Source organism: Terrapene carolina, unplaced genomic scaffold (genome assembly GCF_002925995.2).
Source record: "Terrapene carolina triunguis isolate 2854851 unplaced genomic scaffold, T_m_triunguis-2.0 Scaffold42, whole genome shotgun sequence".
Lineage (NCBI taxonomy): Eukaryota > Metazoa > Chordata > Testudines > Emydidae > Terrapene > Terrapene triunguis.
In genome coordinates, this window is record NW_020664393.1 from 52,014,479 (window position 1) to 52,036,043 (window position 21,565).

Consider the following 21,565-nt stretch of genomic DNA (forward strand, 5'->3'; position numbering starts at 1 on the left):
ATGGGGCCCAGGCAGAGATCGCCACTTCCACCCCCTGACTCACCTCAGCAGGCCATCCAGCCTATCTGGGTTGGGGGCGGGGGGTACAACCAAAAATTATAACTGAAAGGGAGGAGCTCAGCTCAAAAAGTTAAAAATCACTCAGAATGCAGGCAGGGGATAGCTAGGGGCTGTGAGTAGGTGGGGAGGGGGTAGCTCAGGGTGCAGGGAGAGTGGTAGTTAGAGGCTATGTGCATGTAGCTCAGGATGCAGGGAGGAGGTAGCTAGGGACTGTGTGCAGTTGTGGGGGTAGCTCAGGGTGCAAGGAGAGGGGCTGCTAGGGGCTATGTGCAGGCGGGGAGGCTAGCTCAGGGTGCAGGGAGAGGAGTAGCTAAGGGCTGTGTGCAGGTAGCTAAGGGTGCAGGGAGGGAGTAGCTAGGGGCTGTGTGTGGGTAGTTCAGGTGCAGGAAGGGATAGCTAGGGCAGTGGTTCTCAACCAGGGGTCTGGGGCCCCCTGGGGGCCCCCGAGCAGGTTTCAGGGGGTCCATCAAGCAGGGCCAGCATTAGACTCGCTGGGGCCCAGAGCAGAAAGCCGAAGCCACACCGTGACCGTACAGGGCTGGCTTGAGCCCTGTCACCTGGGGCTGAAGTCGAAGCCTGAGCAACATAATTTTGTGGGGGCCTCTGTGTCATGGGGCCCCAGGCAATTGCCATGCTTGGTACCCCTTAATGCTGGCCCTGTCTTTTATATACAGAAAACCAGTTGTTGTGGCACAGGTGGGCCATAGAGTTTTTATAACATGTTGTGTGGGCCTCAGAAAGAAAAAGGTTGAGAACCTCTGAGCTAGAGGGTGTGTGCAGGCAGGAGGGTAGCTAGGGGCTGTGATGCCGGGAGAGGGAGGGGCTGTGTGTGGGTAGCTCAGGATGCAGGGAGAGGGTAGCTAGGGGCTGTGTGCAGGTAGCTCAGGGTACAGGGAGGGGATAGCTAGGGGCTGTGTGCCGGGGAAGCCCCCTCCTGTGGTCACTGCTCCCCAAGGGCACTGTCGGCCCTGGAGCCGGGTCTCCCCACCAGGCAGCTCTTATTAGCTGCACAAGCAGTCAAAGGGGCCTGGGAGCTGAGGAGCTGCTGCAACCCTGGAGCCCAGAGCACCAGCAGCAGACGGGGAGGTGGCTGACTGCTCCATGGACCAGTGAGAGCAGCAGCCGCCCCGAAATGCCTGGCTCCGGCTTCTGGCCTCTGACCTGGCTGGGAGATGGGGCCGTGGGGAAGTGGGGGAGAGGAGGCAATGGGGAGGTGTGGAGCTGCCCCTGGAACTGCCCGCTCTGGTTAGGGCACTGCAGTTTGGGGGGCAATGCCCCCCATGCCCTCCTACAACTCTGCCCATGAGCTCAGGGATTCTGCCCCACAGGGCACCGGGGCTCGCGGACCCCCTGAAACTGGGTCACAGCTCCCCAGGGAGCTGCAGACCCATGGTTGAGAACCACTGCCTTAGAATATGTGCTAACTACTTATGCTAAACAGAGGTGGATTAGGGGTTTGTGGGGCCCTGGGCCAGAGCAAGTGCCCCCCCCCCACGCTCCTGCGAGGGAAATGGGGTCAGGGCACGGGGGCTTGCTCCGCTCCGCCCGGTGCTCCTGCCAGGGAGCAGGGTTGGGGCACAGGAGCGCTGGGTGGAGAGGGTTGGGGCATCCATTTTTCCAGTGGACCCCAATTGGCCGTGGCCCCTGGGCATGGTTGGCCCAGTGGCTAATCTGCCACTAATGCTAAAAATCTGTTCCACCTTACATTGAGCTGTGGTGCTAGGGTGACCAGATGTCCCTATTTTATAGGGACAGTCCAGCTTGTGGGGTCTTTTTCTTATATAGGCTCCTATTACCCCCCACCCCCTGTCCCGATTTTTCACATTTGCTGTCTGGTCACCCTATATGGTGCTTGTGTTATGCTCATACAAAGCACACGGGATGTTTACAGAGGAAGGTAAATACACAGCATTTATTGAGAATACCGCAGTAAGCATATGCTTTTCAGTCACACATACATACACACACACAGTCCTGCAGTGATGTTTATAGTTACCAGTCCAGAGCCTGGATCAATCTAGTGGCCAGCCAGATTGGTCGCAGAGGGGAGCGGGGCTCTATTGGTCGCGATCCGATGCTCCTGGAGTGTGGCAAGACGAACCCAAAGTCCCATGGCCAAGCACCCTGTTCTTATCTCAAAGGTTTTTTTCTCTGTTGAAGCCTATGGATTTTGCTGTGTCAGTTTGTGACCAGTTACTTCTTAATTGGTGTAAACATTCCAATACACCTCAGAGAGGGTCATCCTGTCCTTTGTTCCGATTTAATCAATTGTCCTTAGGGGTGCCAGCCTTCACCTCAGGGTCGTTAATCTGCCCTTCATTATGGATGCGCGTTGATGATTCTTTGATGTCCTTTAAGTCTCTTTACTTCTTCTTCCTTGACTTTGGCTATAACAATGGCCTTTACACCTTATGTTTTCCTGATGCATACATTCCTCATTCACACAAACAGATTGAGAATACAAACAGTAGTACTTTATATCGAGCAAAAAGGCATTGAACCTTGCTAAGTTTTACAATCAATAACCAAGACAATTTACATTGAGACCCAGGCCTTCAATGTTCCTCTAATCTACTTAACATAGACACAATAGAGAATCCTGTCTCTTACTTACTAAAACCTTAAAACAAAAAAAAAAATGTATATTTAACTAGAGTGCCTAATTTGTAATACATATAGGAAACCATAGTAGACATTATAACTTATCCTAAAACAAAAGGGTGACCATAATCAGTCATAAGGATTGTCCTGGTCTGTCATTCCTTTCTGCTATTCAAAAAGGGTGGCTGACAGGATGAAATCAAATCATACATTAATTCTCATAGTACATTATAAAATCCAGCTCCTACACTTGGAGTACTTTTCCAGAACCTGAAGAAGAGTTCAAAAACTTGTCTCAAAAGTTTGTCTCTCTCACCAACAGAAGTTGGTTCAATAAAAGATACTACCTCACCTACCTTGCCTCTCTAAAGTAAGGGGAGCTAATTACCAGAGTTCTTCCCTCCCCTGCACAGTTACAGCACAGTTTTAATATATAATATAGGTGAGAGACCTTAACTATGTAGGCTAAAGTTTGAAAGCTTATAAGTGAGGCCCCTGATGCAGCTACAATTGCAATGTAGCTGCAGTCTTAATCTCATGGTGATCCATTGTTTTTGCCAGAAATGTTATAAGTGGTTCCCCAGAATAAGGTATTTAACAAAGTATGGAAAACAGTGCTTCCAGCATTTTTTCTTACCACTGTTTTGTCTAACCCTGGTCTTCATATCAGTGTGGCAGGCAGTCTACTCTTGTGCCTTCCATAGTTGATACACCAGTGTTAATGCAACTTTCCCAAATTGTCAATGCTTGACAGGTTATATTGAGATGAATTGAGGCATGGGAGGTAGAGGTTACACCTTTTCTACTGCTATAATTTGTATGGGGACAGTTTTCTACAAAGCACAGGTATTAGTTTACATTGTTTTAGAGTGGAAAAGGTCAAATAATACACAAGGCTCTAAAACAGAGAAATCTGCAATTTTTTTCACTCAAATGATCTTCTACTTATCCTAGGCATAACCCTCTCCAGCTGTGAAGGCCCTAATATATCATTAGACTTTCAGATGAATGTCAAAGATGCCAAATGTGGGACACAGGGAAAACAAAAACTAGAGAATAAATCAGAGCTTTTCAGGGCACGTCCCTGCTTTTCCCTTCTATCACAAGAGTGTAACAGGAAAAATTCTTCAGACACTGAAACAACTATATCAATCAAATAAGACACACACATAGGGAGTGGGGACTAGAATCCCCTGAAACACAGCTCCAGAAACACAGGCTGCTATTATTTGATCCAAAAGAGAATTTCTTTATCTGGTGGTAGTGGTAGCAGATTATTTATCCTCTCTGTTGGCCAATCAGTAGATTGCAACATTACATGCTCTCTCATTCAAACAAAGGTATAATCTCTACTGACTCCAGTGGGGCTCCAGATATCTACAGCAGTCCGCTGCACAAATTTCATTTCAGGATCAAGGCCAAAACCTCTCCTTGGTTAGATAAAGCCTGAGCTTCTGTGATTCACAAGAGTTCAGCGATTGGGCACCAATCTATAATTAATCCATATCCATAAAACAGACACAATTACTATATATATCACACATGTCCCCTGCAGAGTAAGTACTAAACCTCTGATGCTTAAGCCCCCTACGCTCAGGCTTCTATTACTTGAACTAAAAGAAAACTTTTTTATGAAGTAGCAGTAACTGCTAATGTATTTGCTCAGTAGGCCATCCACTAGTGGTAGAGCTGGTCAGAAAAGTTTTAATCTAAAAGTTATTTTAATATAAAAACAGGGAAAATGTAAACTAAAATTTGCACACAGACACACAAAAATTTCTGTTTCTCCAGAAGCTGCTGTACTAACAGGTACAATATTCTCTCACTCATACCCACAAGGACCTGACTCTGCAAAGATTTAAGCACGTGCTTAACTTTAGCTTCACTGGGACTACTCACAATGTGTAATGAGAATAGTCACAGGGCTAAAGTCAAGCCAAGCACATGTGTATGTCTTTGGAGGATCAGGGCCAAAGTCAGTATATTAAAAGTGGTAATGCGATAAAACCAGCACATTAAAGAGTTAAATTTCCTGTGGGGGCACTGTGACTGCAGAACTCTGCTATAAATTCAGCCATGTTTTACCACCCCTTTTCTTCAAACTCTCTTCAAACTGCACTTCTGGGTTTAGTTGGGCCTTGATTTTAAACTAGGTAAGTTTCCAAAATATTTTTTTAAATCTTTTCCTTTTTTAAACTCAAACATATAGGCTATCCCTTCAGTTCTATCTATTTAATTTTAATTAAATTGTATTTATGTTTTTCTTTTACTTGAAGTCTGGAGAAAGAATAAGGTTTTCATATAGCTGAGGGAATGATGCAAACAAAAAGAAGGAGAAATGGGCAGAAAAAAATAGCGAGTGGCTAGTTTTGAGGTTCTGTCTTTTAGGAGGCTTCCTTCCCCTTCTAATACAGATCCATACTTAAATAGATTGTAAATTCTGTTTAGCTAAAATTATTACTGACAACATTTGGTTGGTCATAGTTGATGCGGGGGCGGGGGGAGGCAGGGAGGATAATCTGTGTTAGATAATGCATTAGCTTGAAGCATGTTTAAACTAAATTTAAAATTTATTCCCTAGGATGGGTAAAAATATCCCCTTAACAAAGTCTTCAAGAAACTAAATGCATCTTATTTTAAGTCATTCAGGAATTAAATAGTCTCTTACCACCTCAGGACTGTCACTTGGTGTCTTGCAGAGTAACTATGCAGGTATACATTTAGTTACTATGATGGCAAGGGTTATATCATTACTGAAATAGTCAAAAACTGAGGAAAAGAAGTCATCATATTTACCTGCTCCTGGGGATACCCTTCTCCGAGATCTTCCAAAAGAAAAGGCTTACTGGTTTTGAATTTTCAATTTGACAACTAATACACATCATGTAGCCACATGGGTGCAATTGCTACCACCATAACACTTAAAATATGTATATACCTTCATATTAGTGGGCTCTGACTCTTGCATGGAAAATTGTACCACTACATGATCATGGAGAGCTATTCTAGGCGCTCTTAATACCAAAGAGACATTAGTTTGCTTAGTGGAATAATCATAGGACCGGGGAACTAGAAATAGCGGAGTTAAACTCAAGTTTGTATAACTGACTTATTGTGACTTTAAGAAGTCACGTGACTTCCTTGTTCCTTCTCTGTTTTCCTCCTGTCAAATGTGGTATTCAAATATCCCATTTCTGTTGTGACGACTAAGGGCTCGATTCGCAAAAGGACTTAGGTGCCTAACTGCCACTTTAGGCACTTAAGTCCTAAAACCAGGCCCCACTGGGATTCACTAAGCCCCCACTCAGCTGCCATCAAACCCTGTAGGTGCCTAAACTCGCTCAGCACCTGAACTTTTGCAGTACAAGTTCCCTAGGTGCCTGTGTTTCTTCTTCTGGGTATGCGTACTGCAGCACCACAACAGGGATCTAGATGTCTAAGCCTCAGAGCGCTACATGAACCATGGGAAGATAGGCAGTCCTCTACCTAACTCACAGCCGGGCCCCCAAGCTCACTTATAGATGAATGTACACAGAATGGGGAGACCTTTCCTCTTAACTTTCAACTGAATGGCTACTATACTTGGCTGGGATGTAGAAGACCCCTGGTTCAAGTCCCCATAGGGAGGGAGAGGGTTTGAACAGGGGACCTGTAACCCAGGGACTTCTTGGTGTCAATTGGCAGAGGACACAGGGGTGCATAAGGGTTACAGGGATCATCTACATCAGGGTGGCCAGCCTGAGAAGGAGCCAGAATTTATCAATGTACATTTCCAAAGAGCCACAGTAATACATCAGCAGCCCCCCATCAGCTCCTCCCCCCCTGCTCCCAGCGCCTGCCACTCACTGGCAGCTCCACCGATCAGCGCCTCCCCCTACCTCCCGATCAGCTGTTTTGTGGCATGCAGGAGGCTCGGGGTGTGTGTGTGTGAGAGAGAGAGAGCGTGCGCGCGAGGACATGGCAGGCTCAGGGGAGGGGGCGGGAAGGGGTGGAGTGGGGGCAGGGCCTGTGGCAAAGCCAGGGGTTGAGCAGTGAGCACCCCCCAACACATTGGAAAGTTGGTGCCTGTAGCTCCAGCTCCGGAGTCAGTGCCTATACAAGGAGCCGCATATTAACTTCTGAAGAGCTGCATGTGGCTCCAGAGTCACAGGTTGGCCACCCCTGATCTATATAGTTAGCCAAAGAACTTCATGTAAGTTGTCTACTGAAAGCCTATATCTTACTGATCATCATAGTACTTGCAAAATGGATGGATGGATAATATGTAAGGAGTTATGTGAAATGTTATTAAGGTCTGTGATGGGACTGGTCACCAAAAGATGAGAAACAGCCTTCTTTCAGACAAGAGATGTTTATCTATTTGTTTGGCTACATGGAAATTGAATATTGTATGGTTCACAATAGACACCTATTTACAGTCTGAGCCTAATGCTAATGAAGGTATTGTAAGAACTTCCAGAAAGGGAATTTACAGAAGAATTAAACCAGGAGGAAGGAGCCCTCTTTACAAGATAAGACGATGGCTTTTTGGACTATAACTGTAGGTACAGAGCTACACTCTGCATCCTTTACTGAGGGGACAGGCTGAGAGAATGTCTTGTTTCATGACCAAAAAGGGATCACAGCCTACCGGCTGAAAAGCGCTGGTGAGCAATACCAAGTTCTAGAATGTATATTATAATTTTATTTTATATGTAGTTAGTTTCCAATACTTCCATCAACATGTTGCTTCTTGAATCTATTAAATATGTTTAGAATAAAAACAAGAAGTATATTTAAGCGCTGTGTGTGGAGAAGAGTGATGATCTTGAGGTGTAACTGGCAAACTGAGGTGTACTGCAGGTGACGGGGTTCCAGATCCAGGGCGAGCCCGTCATCCCCCTGGCAGAGGGGCAGGCATACCAGCACCTCGGCATGCTGATGGGTTTCCGTGTCCAGCAGACACCCAAGGACACCATCCAGGAGATCTTGCAGGATGCCGCCAGATCGACACCTCCCTGCTGGCCCTGTGGCTGAAGATAAACGCCCTGAACACCTTCCTGATCCCCCCGCATCTCATTCGTCCTAAGGGGATCCGCGGTGGCGAAGGTGTCCCTCAACAAGGCAGACAAGATCGTCCGGCAGCTGGTGAAGAAGTGGCTGTTCCTTGCCCAGAGAGTCTACATAACCCACAGGCACGGCGGCACCAACATCCCCGCATGGGCGACCTGTGTGACGTCGCCGTAATCACCCACGCCTTCCGCTTGCTGACATGTCCTGACGCCACGGTAAGGAACATCGCGGCGAACGCCCTGTGTGATGTGACAAAGAAGCAGATGAGCAGAGCCCCCTCCAACCAAGACATCGCCACCTTCCTGTGCGGCTCCCTGGATGGCGAATTCAGACGGGATGGGTGCGATATCGCTTCACTGTGGTCCCGTGCTCGCAACGCCACGTGTCGCTTGGGGAAGTGCGTCAGCTGCCGCTGGGAGTGGTGCGAGGAGTGCCAGGAGCTGGGAGTCCTGGTGCCGCAGATCAAGTCCGACAACACCATTGTCACCCTGAGCACCCGGGGCATGTTGGAGAGGACCCTGAAGGCCACTGTCCACTCGCTGTACATGGAAACCCTGAAGCATAAACCGGACCAGGGTAAAGCCTTCGAGTTGACCAGCAAGTGGGATGCCAGCAACCACTTCCTCACCGGGGGCAGCTTCATCCTTTTCGCTGACTGGCGGTTCATCCACCATGCCTGGCTCAACTGCGTCCCGCTCAACGGCGTCATCCTCCATGGGAACCGAGACAAGCGTTGCAGGAAGTGCGGCTACTCCAATGAGATCCTGCCCCACGTCCTGTGCAGCTGCAAGACCCACTCCAGGGCCTGGCAGGTGCACCACAACGCCATCCAGAACTGCCTGGTTAAAGCCATCGCACCAGGCCTGGGGGAGGTCGCCGTGAACTGCGCCATCCCCGGTACCGACAGCCAGCTGCGACTTGACGTTGTCACTGATGAGGCCCAGAAAAAGATCATCCTCGTTGATGTCACGGTCTCCTTTGAAAACAGGACCCCAGCCTTTCGTGAAGCCCATGCTCGTAAGATGGAAAAGTACGTTCTCCTGGCTGACACCCTGAAAGCAAAGGGCTACGAGGTGCAGATGGACTCCCCGATCATCGGAGCCCTGGGCACCTGGGACCCCTGCAACGAGCATGTGCTGCGGACCTGTGGGATTGGTTGACGCTACGCACGGCTCATGCGGCGCCTCATGTTCTCAGACACCATCCGATGGTCCAGGGACATCTACACCGAACACAACACCGGCCACCAACAGTAGCAGTAGCAGGAGGCATGAGCCAGAGCAACATTGTGCATTGACTACAAGAAAGGGACCGAGAGACTTTTCCATTGGACCATATGAACTGGAACCATAAACTCACTGAACGTTAAATCTCACCAAATGAGGGTCAATCCATCCTCATCATCGTATCGACTCATTATACTCCACACCTGAACATAGCCATTATATGAACAACATACCCTCATATCTCAATGTCTGTACTTTGACCCGTTAACCTTTTACCCCCAATCGGGGATATTGCAGATTATGTATTCCTTAGGCCATCTGATCTTAAACCAAACTTTGCACTCCTTGATAATCTGTACGTTATTCCCTGATAACCAGAAACTTCTCCGCTTAAACTCTGTACCATTCACTTTTTTTCTAAACATCATCTTAATAAAATTTTTAATTCCTTTGGGAATAGCGGATTTGTGAATTCTTTGAGTGTCTAGTGGAACTGGTTTTGGATAGTTTAGATGGATGCTCAGAGTGCTCAGGGTAGGGGTGCTGGAACAATTTTTATAATGGGGGTGCTGAGAGCCATTGAACCAAACTGTAAACCCTGTATATGATGGAAACCACTTCAAGCTAGGGAGTGTGACATCACCCCCCACACCCTTAGTTTTAGCATTTATGGCTCAGGGGTTGGTGTGCACCTATTGTTAATCTGTAAAGAGAGAGGTAGGGCTGGCTTCTGGAGGCTTGGAAGGCAGTGGCTTGTGTTGCCAGAGGCTGGTGGTGTTGCGGGAACTGACCCACGGCAGGCACAGACAAGGCTGAGAGCAGGTACTAGGGAAGTGCCACACAACCATGGGTACCATCACACTTTCCCACCTCTCAGTGCTCTAACCACTGAGCTATGGGTTATTTTATTGGGGTGGGGGGTGGGGGTCCTTTAGTCTCTCCCCTTGAAGCTGTTCCACTGTGGATTAAATCAAGTCATTGGATGAAAGCGCAACTCTGTAGCTTCATGGTTAGAGCACTTATCTGGGAAGTGGGAGACCCAGGATTCAGTTTCCCTGCTCCAATAACTTTATAGACAATTTATTCACAGTGGAACAGCTGTAACAGAGAACCCTGTAGACTAGGAGCATGAAACGCGCTTGTATTAACATAAAATTATAGAAGAAACTTAAATCTGCTGAAGGGCCAGAAAAAGAACATAGCACAAGAGTGGCAGGGCCCTGGCAGCCCCATATGGCCACCTGCATACAGAAAAGAGGAGCCTTCTACCCATCTTCCACTTCCCTTAACTTGGTAACAATAAGACGTGCTATTCTGAACTGCACACGCGCCCTGCGCCAACATCGTTCCACGGCAAGGCGACTGCGCATGCGCCATCCTGCATCCTCTGTTCCATAGCTTCATCCTGGAGCCACGGTCTCCTCAGCCGGCTATGACAACACTAGTCCGCGCCCATGCCAATAGCTGAATTCCCCAGTTCGGCTTCACTCTGGCGGAAGTGGCTCGGGATGCTATAGGTCGGACTGCCCCTCTTCCGGGTTTGGCTTCAGGTCTGTGTGGGCGGGGCGAGTCCTTCCCGGGCCGGGACCTGAGCAGTTCTCGCGAGAGCTCTCCCTCTTCCTAGGCCGGCGCTGAGAGAGGTAGGTGCTTGAGGCCGCCGCCGCAGCATCGCGTTTTACCCGCTGTCCCCGCAATACCTCGCCGAGCGGGCACCAGCCCCTCCGGCCGGAGGAGTCGGTTGGGGATGCGTCCGATTAGCGGCCTCCCGCGGCCCGATGGCCGCCCGGGGACCCGACACACCCCGCCTGGAGCCGGGGGCACCCGGCCCCGCGGAGCCTGTCTCCTCCGGGCAGAGCTAGGGCCGCCGTCCGGGCTCGAGTGGGGGGCCGCGGCTGTGGGGCTTCTGAGCCGGGGGCCTCCGTCTAGGCCCGGGATCTGTACGGCTCCTCCGTGCAGAGGCCGCCCCAGTAAATGGTGGGCTCCTGCCGGGCTCGGGCAGCGGGGGAAGGGAGCAGCCCTCCGACCCGTCCCCCTCGAAGAGGCAGTGGCCCTGCAGCGCGGCGTGGCCAGGACGCTGCTGGCCCTGGTGCGGACCTGAGGAGAGGCTGCTTCTGTCAGGAGCCTGTTCCCAGAGAAATCTGACCTGTGCGACTCCACTGCTCGCGTTTCCCCCATGTGACCGCTTTGAACTGTGCGCGGCTTGTGAAGCGTCTCACCTCTTCTCTCAGATCTGACACAGGGATGAAGGGCCTAAATCTCTGCCGTGTCCAACTAACAGAAAGCCCTTGGCTCTGCATTGTGGCTAGTAGTCATGTGTCTGCTGACAATTGAGATGTTTCTGTTCTTTGGGTTGTAGAAAGGCCATGTTCAGTTCTAGTGCGAAGATTGTGAAGCCCAATGGTGAGAAGCCAGATGAATTCGAGTCTGGTATATCCCAGGTATGTCGGTTTTCCTCCACTGTCACCTAATAACTTGAACTAAAAAAAACAGTGGAAGCACAGGTATAGTCAAGCTTAATTCAAAACTGACCTTTTGATTCAAAACTGAAGTTAAACTTCCGGAATAAGTCTGTTTCCTAAGGAATATAGGAATTGCAGATTTTTGCTTCATATTCATATAACAGATGCCTTATGTTTCAGAGGGAAGTGTAAGAACTAGCCAATCATGCAGTGAATGATGTATCCATTTTGGGTGGTGAGGGTTAGGGTGTTCGTTTGTGACCCCATGGATCAGTTTTTGCCTGGAAACAAATATATACAGATCGTTTATAGCAGATGGTTGCTTAGTGTTTAGCAAACTAGTGCATGTACACAAATGCACCAGAAAGTAAAATGTTGTAAGAGAAAAGGCAACTTAAAATTGTCAGTAATCAATATTGTTCTCGCTAATTCTTCTCTGTAGGCTCTCCTGGAGTTGGAGATGAACTCTGACTTAAAAGCTCAGCTGAGAGAGTTGAACATCACAGCAGCTAAGGTAGGTTTAATATCCATTTAAGATAGATCCCAACATACTGAATTGTCAGTTGGCAACAAAGTCAGTCACCTTTTTTGGATGGGATGCAAGTGGTTTTTTTTAAATGTGCCATGTGACAAGTGGTCAAAAAGTTTGAACTAAAGATTAATGCAAGATTTCATGGGATTGTCTTGCTGAATACTGTTGACTTAATGGGAGGAGGCAGACTTCAAGCTTTGTAACCCTGTTTACTGGAGCTGACTGCTGTAGCTTTTTATTTTTTATTTAAAATACAGTTCTAGTCTGAAAAGTGACTGTAAAAAATGTCATTAGAGCTTCCACAATTCTGACTCCAGATAAACTGATCAAATTTAATAAGTATAAAACCTATTTCTAACTTCCCAGACTAAGTTTGCAGGACTGGATCTGAAAATCCAAATGGCTTCTTGCTTGCTTTACTAACACTGAAGTTGCAATTTCAGAATCTTCATCAATGAAATGCAGACTAGAATTGTCCTCGTTTTATAGAACAGCTCTGGGGTGTCTAACATATATGGCATATAATATTCATGTCATTATAAAAAAATAAACCACCAACTTGGACTATATAAAACGGGAGTAGATCAAGATACCAGTCTCTCATAGTCACAGAGTAAGTGTCAGCTCTTCAAAGTTTAATTTTAGTCTAGGACGTGATTGTAACAATGGCATGAGGCCGGTATTTTAAAAAACAACAACAACAACAACAAAAACCCCAAAAACTTCAGAACAAAATTTATTCAAATTACAAATTCATTTGGCAGCCCTGCACAGCAAACCTGAGATTCAAAGGTGATCTTCATACATAAGCAGTAATAAAGTTTATGCAGATTCTTGTCTCCCTAATGGTACCTGTGCAGATTTGTTGGGGTCTATACAGGTATTGACTGGAATTCAGTAAACAAATCTGAAGTTGCAAACTGAATTTTGGACTTTAGGCAAGTGGCTGGGGTGTGCACACTGACCTCTAATGGGGTCTGAATCTGTGTTGAGAAGTTCAGTACTTGTGCCAAGAGGGCTGTTCCTAATGAGATAAAAGGGGCTATTGTTGAACAGATTTTGAAACCGTGAGGACACAATGCATTTTAGTAAATGCAACATGGGCATCCAGTGAGGTGGGTCTCCTAGGGCTCTACCCAAGTAGCTTTTGGGAGCATAACTCTAAGGGTACGTCTATACCCAGCCGCTAGTTCGGCGGCTGGCAATCGAACTTCTGGGTTCGACTTATCGCGTCCAGACAAGACGCGATAAGTCGAACCCGGAAGTGCTCGCCGTCGACTGCGGTACTCCTGCTCGGCGAGAGGAGTACCGCGGAGTCGACAGGGGAGCCTGCCTGCCGCGTCTGGATCGAGGTAAGTTCGAACTAAGGTACTTCGAACTTCAGCTACGTTATTCATGTAGCTGAAGTTGCGTACCTTAGTTCGATTTGGGGGGTTAGTGTAGACCAAGCCTAAGACAGAGGTGGGGAACCTTTTTTCTATCAGGGGCCATTTACCCACAGAAAAAAATTAGTGCGGGCCACACAGTGAGGGGAGTGGGACGGGAATAGACTTGGGGCTTAGGCTCCAGGGTGGGGCCAGAAATGAGGGGTTCAGGGTGGAAGGGGGTGTGGGCTCTGGGGTAGGGATGAAAACAACAAGGAGTCTGGTGGCACCTTAAAGACTAACAGATTTATTTGGGCATAAGCTTTCGTGAGTAAAAACCTCACTTGGGGTTTGTGGTGCAGGAGGGGGCTCCAGGCTGGGGCCAAGGGGTTTGGAGTGCAGGAGTGGGCTCAGGACTGGAGCAGGGGGTTGGCGTGTGGGAGGAGATGCAGGGTGCAGACTCTGGGAGGGGGCTGAGGGCTTTGGCAGGAATGCTGGGGTGCAGGCTTAGGCCAGGCAGCACTTACCTCAGGAGGCTCCCTGGCTCCGCGTTGTTCCCGGAAGCTGCCGGCATGTCCCTAGGCTGAGGCGCGGCCAGGCAGCTCTATGCAGTGCGCGCTTCCCACGCCCGCAGCTCCCATTGGCTGCAGTTCCTAACGAATGGGAGCTGTGGAGGTGGAGCTCAGGACCGGGGCAGTGTGCAGAGCTTCCCTGAATGCACCTGTGCCTAGGGGCTGCAGGGACATACCAGTAGCTTCCAGGAGCTGCACCAAGCCAACGAGACTCTCTCTTCCCCCCCCAACCTCCTCCGAAGCAGGCTGAGCCAGTGCTTGAGGCTCCAGCCCCACGGGGGGTGGTGGAGGGTGTTGCTGAGGCTCGGGGCTTGTGGCACAGAGATTTGCTGTAGGCCGGATGAAATTAGGCAGTGGGCTCGATCCAGCCCGCAGGTTCCCCACCCCTGCTCTAAGGAGTAATGACCTAGAGTCCCATTCCATGATGTTGGAGGATAAGCTTGTGCCCAGCAGTAAGGCTGGTGAGGGAAGCATCAACTTGATCGCATACTGGGAAGATAAACCATTCGGGACACAATCATGTTACCATGTTTATAAAAGTATTTGGGGGGAGACAAAGTACTATTGAAATAGCAGTGCGGATCTTGGCAAATCAGTAGATGTGACTGACTAAGCTACCTTTAATATTTGTATGAAGATGTTGTGTGGAAGACAGTTAATGGAGGGTGTTTAGGCGATCAACCTGTTTGTGTTGAATTCTACCCTTCATGTACGCCAGAGGTAACCTTATTTGAAACTTGATCTCAGTACCAGCCCCATGCAATTCTGTTGCACTGGAGACCAATTCAGTCTACATATTGATGTCTACTTGTGTGAGATTCTCCTGTTTGAAAGGGTAGGTGAATTTGAATTGTAATTAGCGACAGTCCCATGACATGTAGGGATACTAGCCTAATGGGTTAAAAGGTTGTTCGTTTCATGCAGCAATTCACAATAGCAACAAAATACATAGCAGCAAAGCTTGCATGAGAAAACCGCCATTATTATTATGTTTAATGGATTTCGTCTTAAGTGTATATTTTTGTCTTCTGTCTTAGGAAATTGAAGTAGGGGGTGGTAGAAAAGCAATCATAATCTTTGTACCAGTTCCTCAGCTGAAATCTTTCCAGAAGATCCAGGTCCGACTAGTTCGTGAGCTGGAGAAAAAATTCAGCGGCAAGCATGTGGTGTTCATTGCTCAGGTAAATAGTTGATTATTTTCTGGTTTATCACTCTGTATGTGGCATATTGATGCTCTGAACCTGTTGGGGCTGGGGAGGTAAACGTATCAAATATGTGTTGTTGTTTTTTTTTCTAGCTGTAGATCAAATACCTTTCCTAGACACTGTCAGCCTGTGGCTGCACATAAGTCCCAACAGCTTGCATAAGTTTGCTTTAAGCAGTAGAGAAAAACTGTATAGGATGGTTGAACAATACTCTGAAAAGGAGAAATAACATGTAGCTGGAGTAGAGTCCTAGAAGTAATGAAACTTAAGCAGGAAAAATGTAAGCATGGTATTTTTGCAGACTCTACATGAAAGTAGAATAAAAGTAAGCTTTAATACAAGTGGCAGGGAGAGGGGGAGTTTTATTTGCTGTCTTTAAAGTGAAAAGGAAGAACCTAAATCTTTCTCTGGCTGGAATACAATAATTTCAGATGGGGCAATGCTAGTGAGATCTGACTTACTTTAATCTTAAACACCCACCCCCAAATTTAAGCCAAGAAAAGCTTTTTGAGATGGGAATAGATGTATGAGAAGCTAGCTTTAGGAAGAGAGCAAGCTCCTGGAGTTCTTATTACCATGAGGATAACTTTAAATGGATGCATGTGTGTTTTCTTAATAGTTATGAAGGCTACCCTTCATCTGTGAAGGGAAGAAGAGATCCATTTTTTGTATTGTGGTTTAAAAAGATCAAAATACCTGAATTGAATTTGTGTGACTGGGTATATTCTGGGCAATAAAATGCCTCTGCTAATCCTCCACTTTAAACTTTAGGCTCTCATGCTCATAAGACAAAGCTGTGTGTGAGCTATCGCATAACACAATAACAAATGTATAATGCTGTTAATTATTGAAATCTTTAATGGTATAAAAAGGGTGAAGTGTTTTAACGGATTATAACAAATCATACCACTGTGGGGTACTTTAGAACATTTGTCTTCAGTGGTAGTGGCTTGGCGATAGCAAGCATGAGAGTTCTGGATACTGCCAAGGTTCAGAGGGTTTGTCTTCACTATGTGGGTAAGTCAACCTAAGTTATGTTACTCCAGCTACGTGAACATGCTACTCCATCGACGTAGCTTAGGTCGACTTACCCCATTGTCTTCACTGCCTTGCATCAATGGCAGACACTCTCCGGTCAACTTCCCTTACTTTTCTTGGAGAGCTGGAGTACTGGGCTCGACCAGAGAGTGCTCTGCCGTCGATTTAGCGGGCCTTCCTTCACTAGACCCACTAAATCAATCGCTGCTGAATTGATTACAGCAGCAGTGATCTCGCCATAGTGAAGATCAGCCCTAGAACTCCTACCTTCCTAGTTAAACAATGAAAATTCTCACAACATAAGATAAGGCTCCCTATGATGAGTTGCACTGGCTTAACTAAAGGGATATTTTTATGCTGATTTTTTTTTTAACTGGTGTAGACTTCTGTGTGGACAGTCTAACTTAAAAATCCATTTAAGCTAAATGAAAATTCATTACAACTATTAGCTAAACCAAAGTAACACACTTTTAAACTAACATAAGTGTCCACATGGACAGTCTGCACAAGTTTAACAAAAGCGGTGTAAATATCCCTTTAGTCAAACTTCTACAACTTCCTCATATAGACATAGCATAGGTGTCCAAAGAACTGACACCAGGAGCAGATGAATAACAATCTCAAGAATAATCTAGTGGGAAATCACAATGGGCAAAACTCTCTGCAGTGTTTTTTAGCAACTATTTCTAGAAAAGGTTCTCTCTCCCTTCCCCCTCCATCAGCCGCGTCCCCCTCCCCCATGTGAGTGAACAGATTATCTTGGCTACTAGCTTTGTTAAATACAAACTATTCTCCCCAAACCTTTCCTTCTTCCCACTGAACATACTGGGCATGAGAATTTAAGTTTGAGGTTTCAGCAATGCACTACAGAAACTGACTTTATCATAAAGCTCAACTTCTATAATTGGAATGTGCTTTTGGGTATTTCTTGAACATTCCTTGATGCTATGTGGAAACAATTGTGGGATTTCTGCAGGAGAATGGTAACCCTTGAAAGAGAGTCATATTTATGACTTCAAATCTGAACATCTCTGATTCTGAGGATCTTGACTAAATGCTTCATGAGGCTTGGTATCCCTTTCGTTCACAGAGAAGGATTTTGCCCAAACCAACAAGGAAAAGCCGTACAAAAAACAAGCAAAAGCGTCCCAGGAGGTAAGTAAATCTTACACTGCTGAAATATGTGCCATTTCTCTTATGACTTGCATGACTGCCATTTTGATCATATGTAAAGGATCTGAGAAAGATCACAAAACAAATATGCTGGGACATTGGATCTGCAAAGATTCTTCCTTTTGGCATGTAAGGTTAAGGTACAAATAGTGCCATTTATCATCCCATATTTCCTTGTATCTTCAATATTCAGATCGCTTCTCTTCAAAATCAATCCCTCAATGTGTTTCAAAAACTTACTACTGTCACTTTCTAATCTTGCAGTTCTAGAATGGCTGTGAGATAGCAGTGAGGACTATGTTCTACCACATTGGCTTAGTTGTCAATTCTGAGATTTTTGGTGTATTTCTTTTTAAATACTTGATTTGCCTGGTTTCTGGCCTTACGTGGAAACTGACAGTGCGTTCCGAATATGTTGTACACATTTTCCCAATCTTTCCATTTACATCCAGCACTCTTCTTTTTCTGGTAGTTGTTAGCAAAATATTTGCCAAAAGCAATTACAAATAACTAACTTCTGTTTTTTGGTCTGCCCAGCCATGGTCTTAAGATTGCCTCATTGTGGGCATCTTGGAAAACAGTGTATGTAAACTGAGTAACTTAAGTGGGTTGGATTGGGTTCCCCTCCCAATAACTTGTTCATCTGTTGTAATGCTAGCTTTGGAACAGATGAACATCCAGGGAATGGACACTAACTCTTCATCTGTACTGCAGAGAATTCAGTCCAGGAATTACATGCTAGCTAAGTTCCCTCTAAGCTGCGCAGCTGTGCAGCAGGCTATCAAGAGCCACGCAGGTGGGAAGAGGCGCCTCTGCCCCAGGTTGCTGCCATGAGAGAGGGCTTGGGGGAGTGCCCTCCCCTGGGGCAGCCTGCTCCCCAAACCTCTCATCCCTGGCCCCACCCCAGAGCCCGTACCCCCAGCTGGAGCCCTCACCCCCACCCGGAACCCAAACCCTCTGTCCCAGTCCTGAGCCCCCTCCAGAGCCCTCACTCCCCATACCCCAGCCCTGAGCCCTCCTCCCACACTCTGAACCCTTTGGCCTCGCCTCCATATTGGTGCACATAACAATTCATTCTGCACATGGATGTTAAAAATTAGAGGGAACACTGCGTGCTAGCGATAATTAGGCAAGGTAAAATTATAAAATTTGAATAGTGATCACTGTGTGCGTGACGAGGGATGTAGATACATCCTACCCTTATGTTTTGCCCCAAGAGATTTGATTTTTATTTGTGCAATTTTTTGATATACTCTTGTAGGTGTTTTGTTGTTGTTGCTACCTGCGTGGGTGGGGAAGGAGGCTGGGCTTGCATGGGAAGCTGTGATCCAGGAGGGAAACTTTTTTTTTTAATTCTGACTTGGGGTAGAGAAAGAAAGTCATCACTCAAAAATAGTGTCATTGGCACTCTGTTCAAATCTAAGCAACAGTTTGCTTCTGTTAAACATTTTCTCTAGCTAGTTGGTCTGACTGAAATTGTGGACTGTCTACGTTGACGGAGTAATTTGCACTTGGTGTTGGTTTCATTCTGGGATACAATCAGTTTCACTTTAATTTTAATGTCAAGGATAATATTTTATACACTGATTTTTGGAACATATGTAAATGGGTATTCAAAGAACTTCATAGGGCACTTAAAAGGAATTTTTGTGGTCTAAGATGTAGAAAACTCTTATCAGACACTGCACCAATAGGGCTGTATAGGGGGAAACTTGCATTCTAGTTCCCTTGAAACTGCAGACTCTGTTCTACGGGACCTGCTAGATATGAGTCTGTGGTCCATTACAGAATCATCTCTAACACTGCAAGAAGTGGGGCATTGGAGGGGAATAACCCAATATTTTTGCTAACATGACCGGTTGACACATTCTAACTTAATGCAGTAAATACACTCTTAAAAGTAGTATCCCTCAAATTCTTCATTTGAGGACGTATTGGTCACACTTACAGGTGGCACTGTATATAAACTTGATAACTTGTATAAATACAACTTGCTTACACTGAATAGTGAAGCATCGATAGAAATAGTGCAGTCTCAAATATCACTTTCACTACAAACTGCTGAGTTATATTTTGTACTGCCATGTCCCTGGCTCCTGGAATAGCTTCTGAGATGAATTGTGGCATGGTCACAACTAACTTGTTGATATGGTGTAGTACGGAATTCATGTTAGCAGTTTATTTACTAGCCCATACATTCCTTTATCCCAGGAATTGTGGTAGTATCTCTTTGGTAGATTATAGGGGAAGTATATTTTATAGTTGTTAGACTAAACTTGCCAACCCCTTGAAGGTTTAAATCAGTAGTTCTCAAACTTGGGGTCAGAACCCCTCAGGGGCTTGCGAGGTTATTACATGGGGGGGGGGGGGGTGTCACAAGCTGTCAGCCTCCACCCCAACCCTGCTCTGCATCCAGCATTTATAATGGTGTTCAATATTTTAAAAAAGCGTTTTTAATTTATAAGGGGGGATTGCACTCAGGGGCTTGCTGTGTGAAAAGGGTCACCAGTGCAAAAGTTTGAGAATCACTGGTTTAATTAATTTAAAATACTGCATTTCAGCCGTACACTTACTGCAGTGCATGATGCCATTCTCGAAGATCTGGTCTTCCCTAGTGAAATTGTGGGCAAGAGAATCCGCGTGAAACTAGACGGCAGCAGACTCATAAAGGTCCATTTGGACAAAGCACAACAGAATAATGTTGAACACAAGGTAAGGAACGAACTTTATACTCTTCTCTGTAACACAAGGGTTGTGATGAGTCATAGCTGCGTGTAAAACTCAAAACTGCTGCAGTGGCAAGGGTGTGAGGACTATGCCCTGATTTTTAATTTCCTTTTGGACTAAGGAGATGCTAATAGAAGGTTTAAAATCAAACTTTAGTTTGACTGCACTTGACTGCTTTACACTCTTTTTGGTTAGCTGATTTTTGGTGACCTTTTTCCTACTTGCTCCCTCTTAGTATGAGTGATAGAAGATGGGCTTTTTATTTAGAATAAAACACTTGATCTTCAAAGCCAAGGTACATCATGGGGTGGGGAGGCAACATATCTGTGTGGCTCATTTTCAGCTGCCTTGTGGATTGAACAGCTCTGAAAGAGTGAGTCTGTTCTGCTGGCAAATCTATGATTGATTAATGGGTTGAGTCTTAATGTTCTGCAGAACATTATCATCTCCCACATAAAGAATTCTGGGAAGTAATCTCTGTATGGAAGAATTGTCTTCATCAATTTAGTATTTCACTTAGTCTAATTTTTCAGGAAATGTGGCTTGATTAGTGCTGGTACATAACTTAAAGAAAACTTGTTTAAAATGAGTGGGAAGCCTATCCTTTCTTGTTGATATAGGATTTCTTAGCAGTAACTTAAGAAACTATCCAAATCAAACTTGGAGTAACATCAATTTTGAATGCTAGACTAAATTAGTTCCTGAATGCATCTGTCATCTTCACCAATATGGTCATCCATTGAGGTTACTCATGGCTCTGTCCAAGTGGTGTATATGGGAGCATAGCCCTAAGTGCAGTGATATACAATCCCTTCCACAGTGTTGAAGAGCAAGCCTGTCTCTGGTTCTAGAGCTGATGAGAACAGCATTCTATATATTTTTATAACTTCTCAGTCTCTAGACAATTACTGAGGAGAAACCGTGCAGGTTACAACTTGAAACATACTATAGTATGTGAAAACATTATCTACTATTTGAACTGTACAGCAGAACATGCAGCTTTTATAACACCTATTGAAAGTAAACTAATGCTGTTAAACTTGACTTTCTTTCCAGGTGGAAACATTTTCTGGTGTCTACAAGAAGCTCACTGGCAAAGATGTTATTTTTGAGTTCCCAGAATTCCAGCTGTAAAGTAAAAGAATGACTGACTGAATAAACAGTTTAATTGTTCATATCTTAAGCAATTTCATTAAACTAAACACTTTATAAAAGCACACTACAGAAGGAGGAAGTAGCTGACGTAGGTGACTGGTAATAGCTTGGCTATGGAACCTTCTAGTTTAACTGAGTTGCATCTATTAAAGTAGGTAAGAACTCATGTCACAAGTACCTAATGGTAACTAGGTAAGAGACTTCAGTTTCTAGGGGACATGTCCATATCCTAAATCACACAGAAAGCCTTGGTAGGGAAGTAAACTAAACAGGCCTAAATAATAATCCCTTTTCTGAGGATGAATTGGTCTGGCAAGGTTGTGCACGAAACCTTAAACTCATGAGTTTTTCTTTTATTTAAGAAACTCAGGTAGAATGGAAACCTACAATTCCCGAGGTTG

General features: G+C 45.9%; 1 protein-coding gene and 1 non-coding gene across 2 annotated transcripts; both read left to right on the top strand.

Moving 5' to 3' along the window:
* Positions 1–10,547: 10,547 nt before the first annotated feature.
* On the top strand, positions 10,548–21,182 carry RPS7 (ribosomal protein S7). The gene is made up of 7 exons (XM_024215787.2): positions 10,548–10,579; positions 11,296–11,377; positions 11,841–11,912; positions 14,904–15,047; positions 17,200–17,264; positions 19,844–19,994; positions 21,066–21,182. The coding sequence occupies exons 2-7, from the start codon at positions 11,303–11,305 to the stop codon at positions 21,141–21,143; spliced, it is 585 nt and encodes a 194-aa protein (XP_024071555.1). The 5' UTR covers positions 10,548–10,579; positions 11,296–11,302; the 3' UTR covers positions 21,144–21,182.
* Positions 20,733–20,945, top strand: LOC112117757. The gene has a single exon (XR_002908986.1). It is a non-coding gene; the product is annotated as a small nucleolar RNA SNORA73 family (small nucleolar RNA).
* Positions 21,183–21,565: the final 383 nt, after the last annotated feature.

Excerpts from the sequence above, each read along its gene's own strand:
- RPS7 (XM_024215787.2), top strand. The coding sequence starts at position 11,303 with ATGTTCAGTTCTAGTGCGAAGATTGTGAAGCCCAATGGTGAGAAGCCA. Across the intron at positions 11,913-14,903 it reads TGAACATCACAGCAGCTAAG|GAAATTGAAGTAGGGGGTGG; the intron begins GTAGGTTTAATA and ends CTTCTGTCTTAG. Across the intron at positions 15,048-17,199 it reads ATGTGGTGTTCATTGCTCAG|AGAAGGATTTTGCCCAAACC; the intron begins GTAAATAGTTGA and ends TTTCGTTCACAG.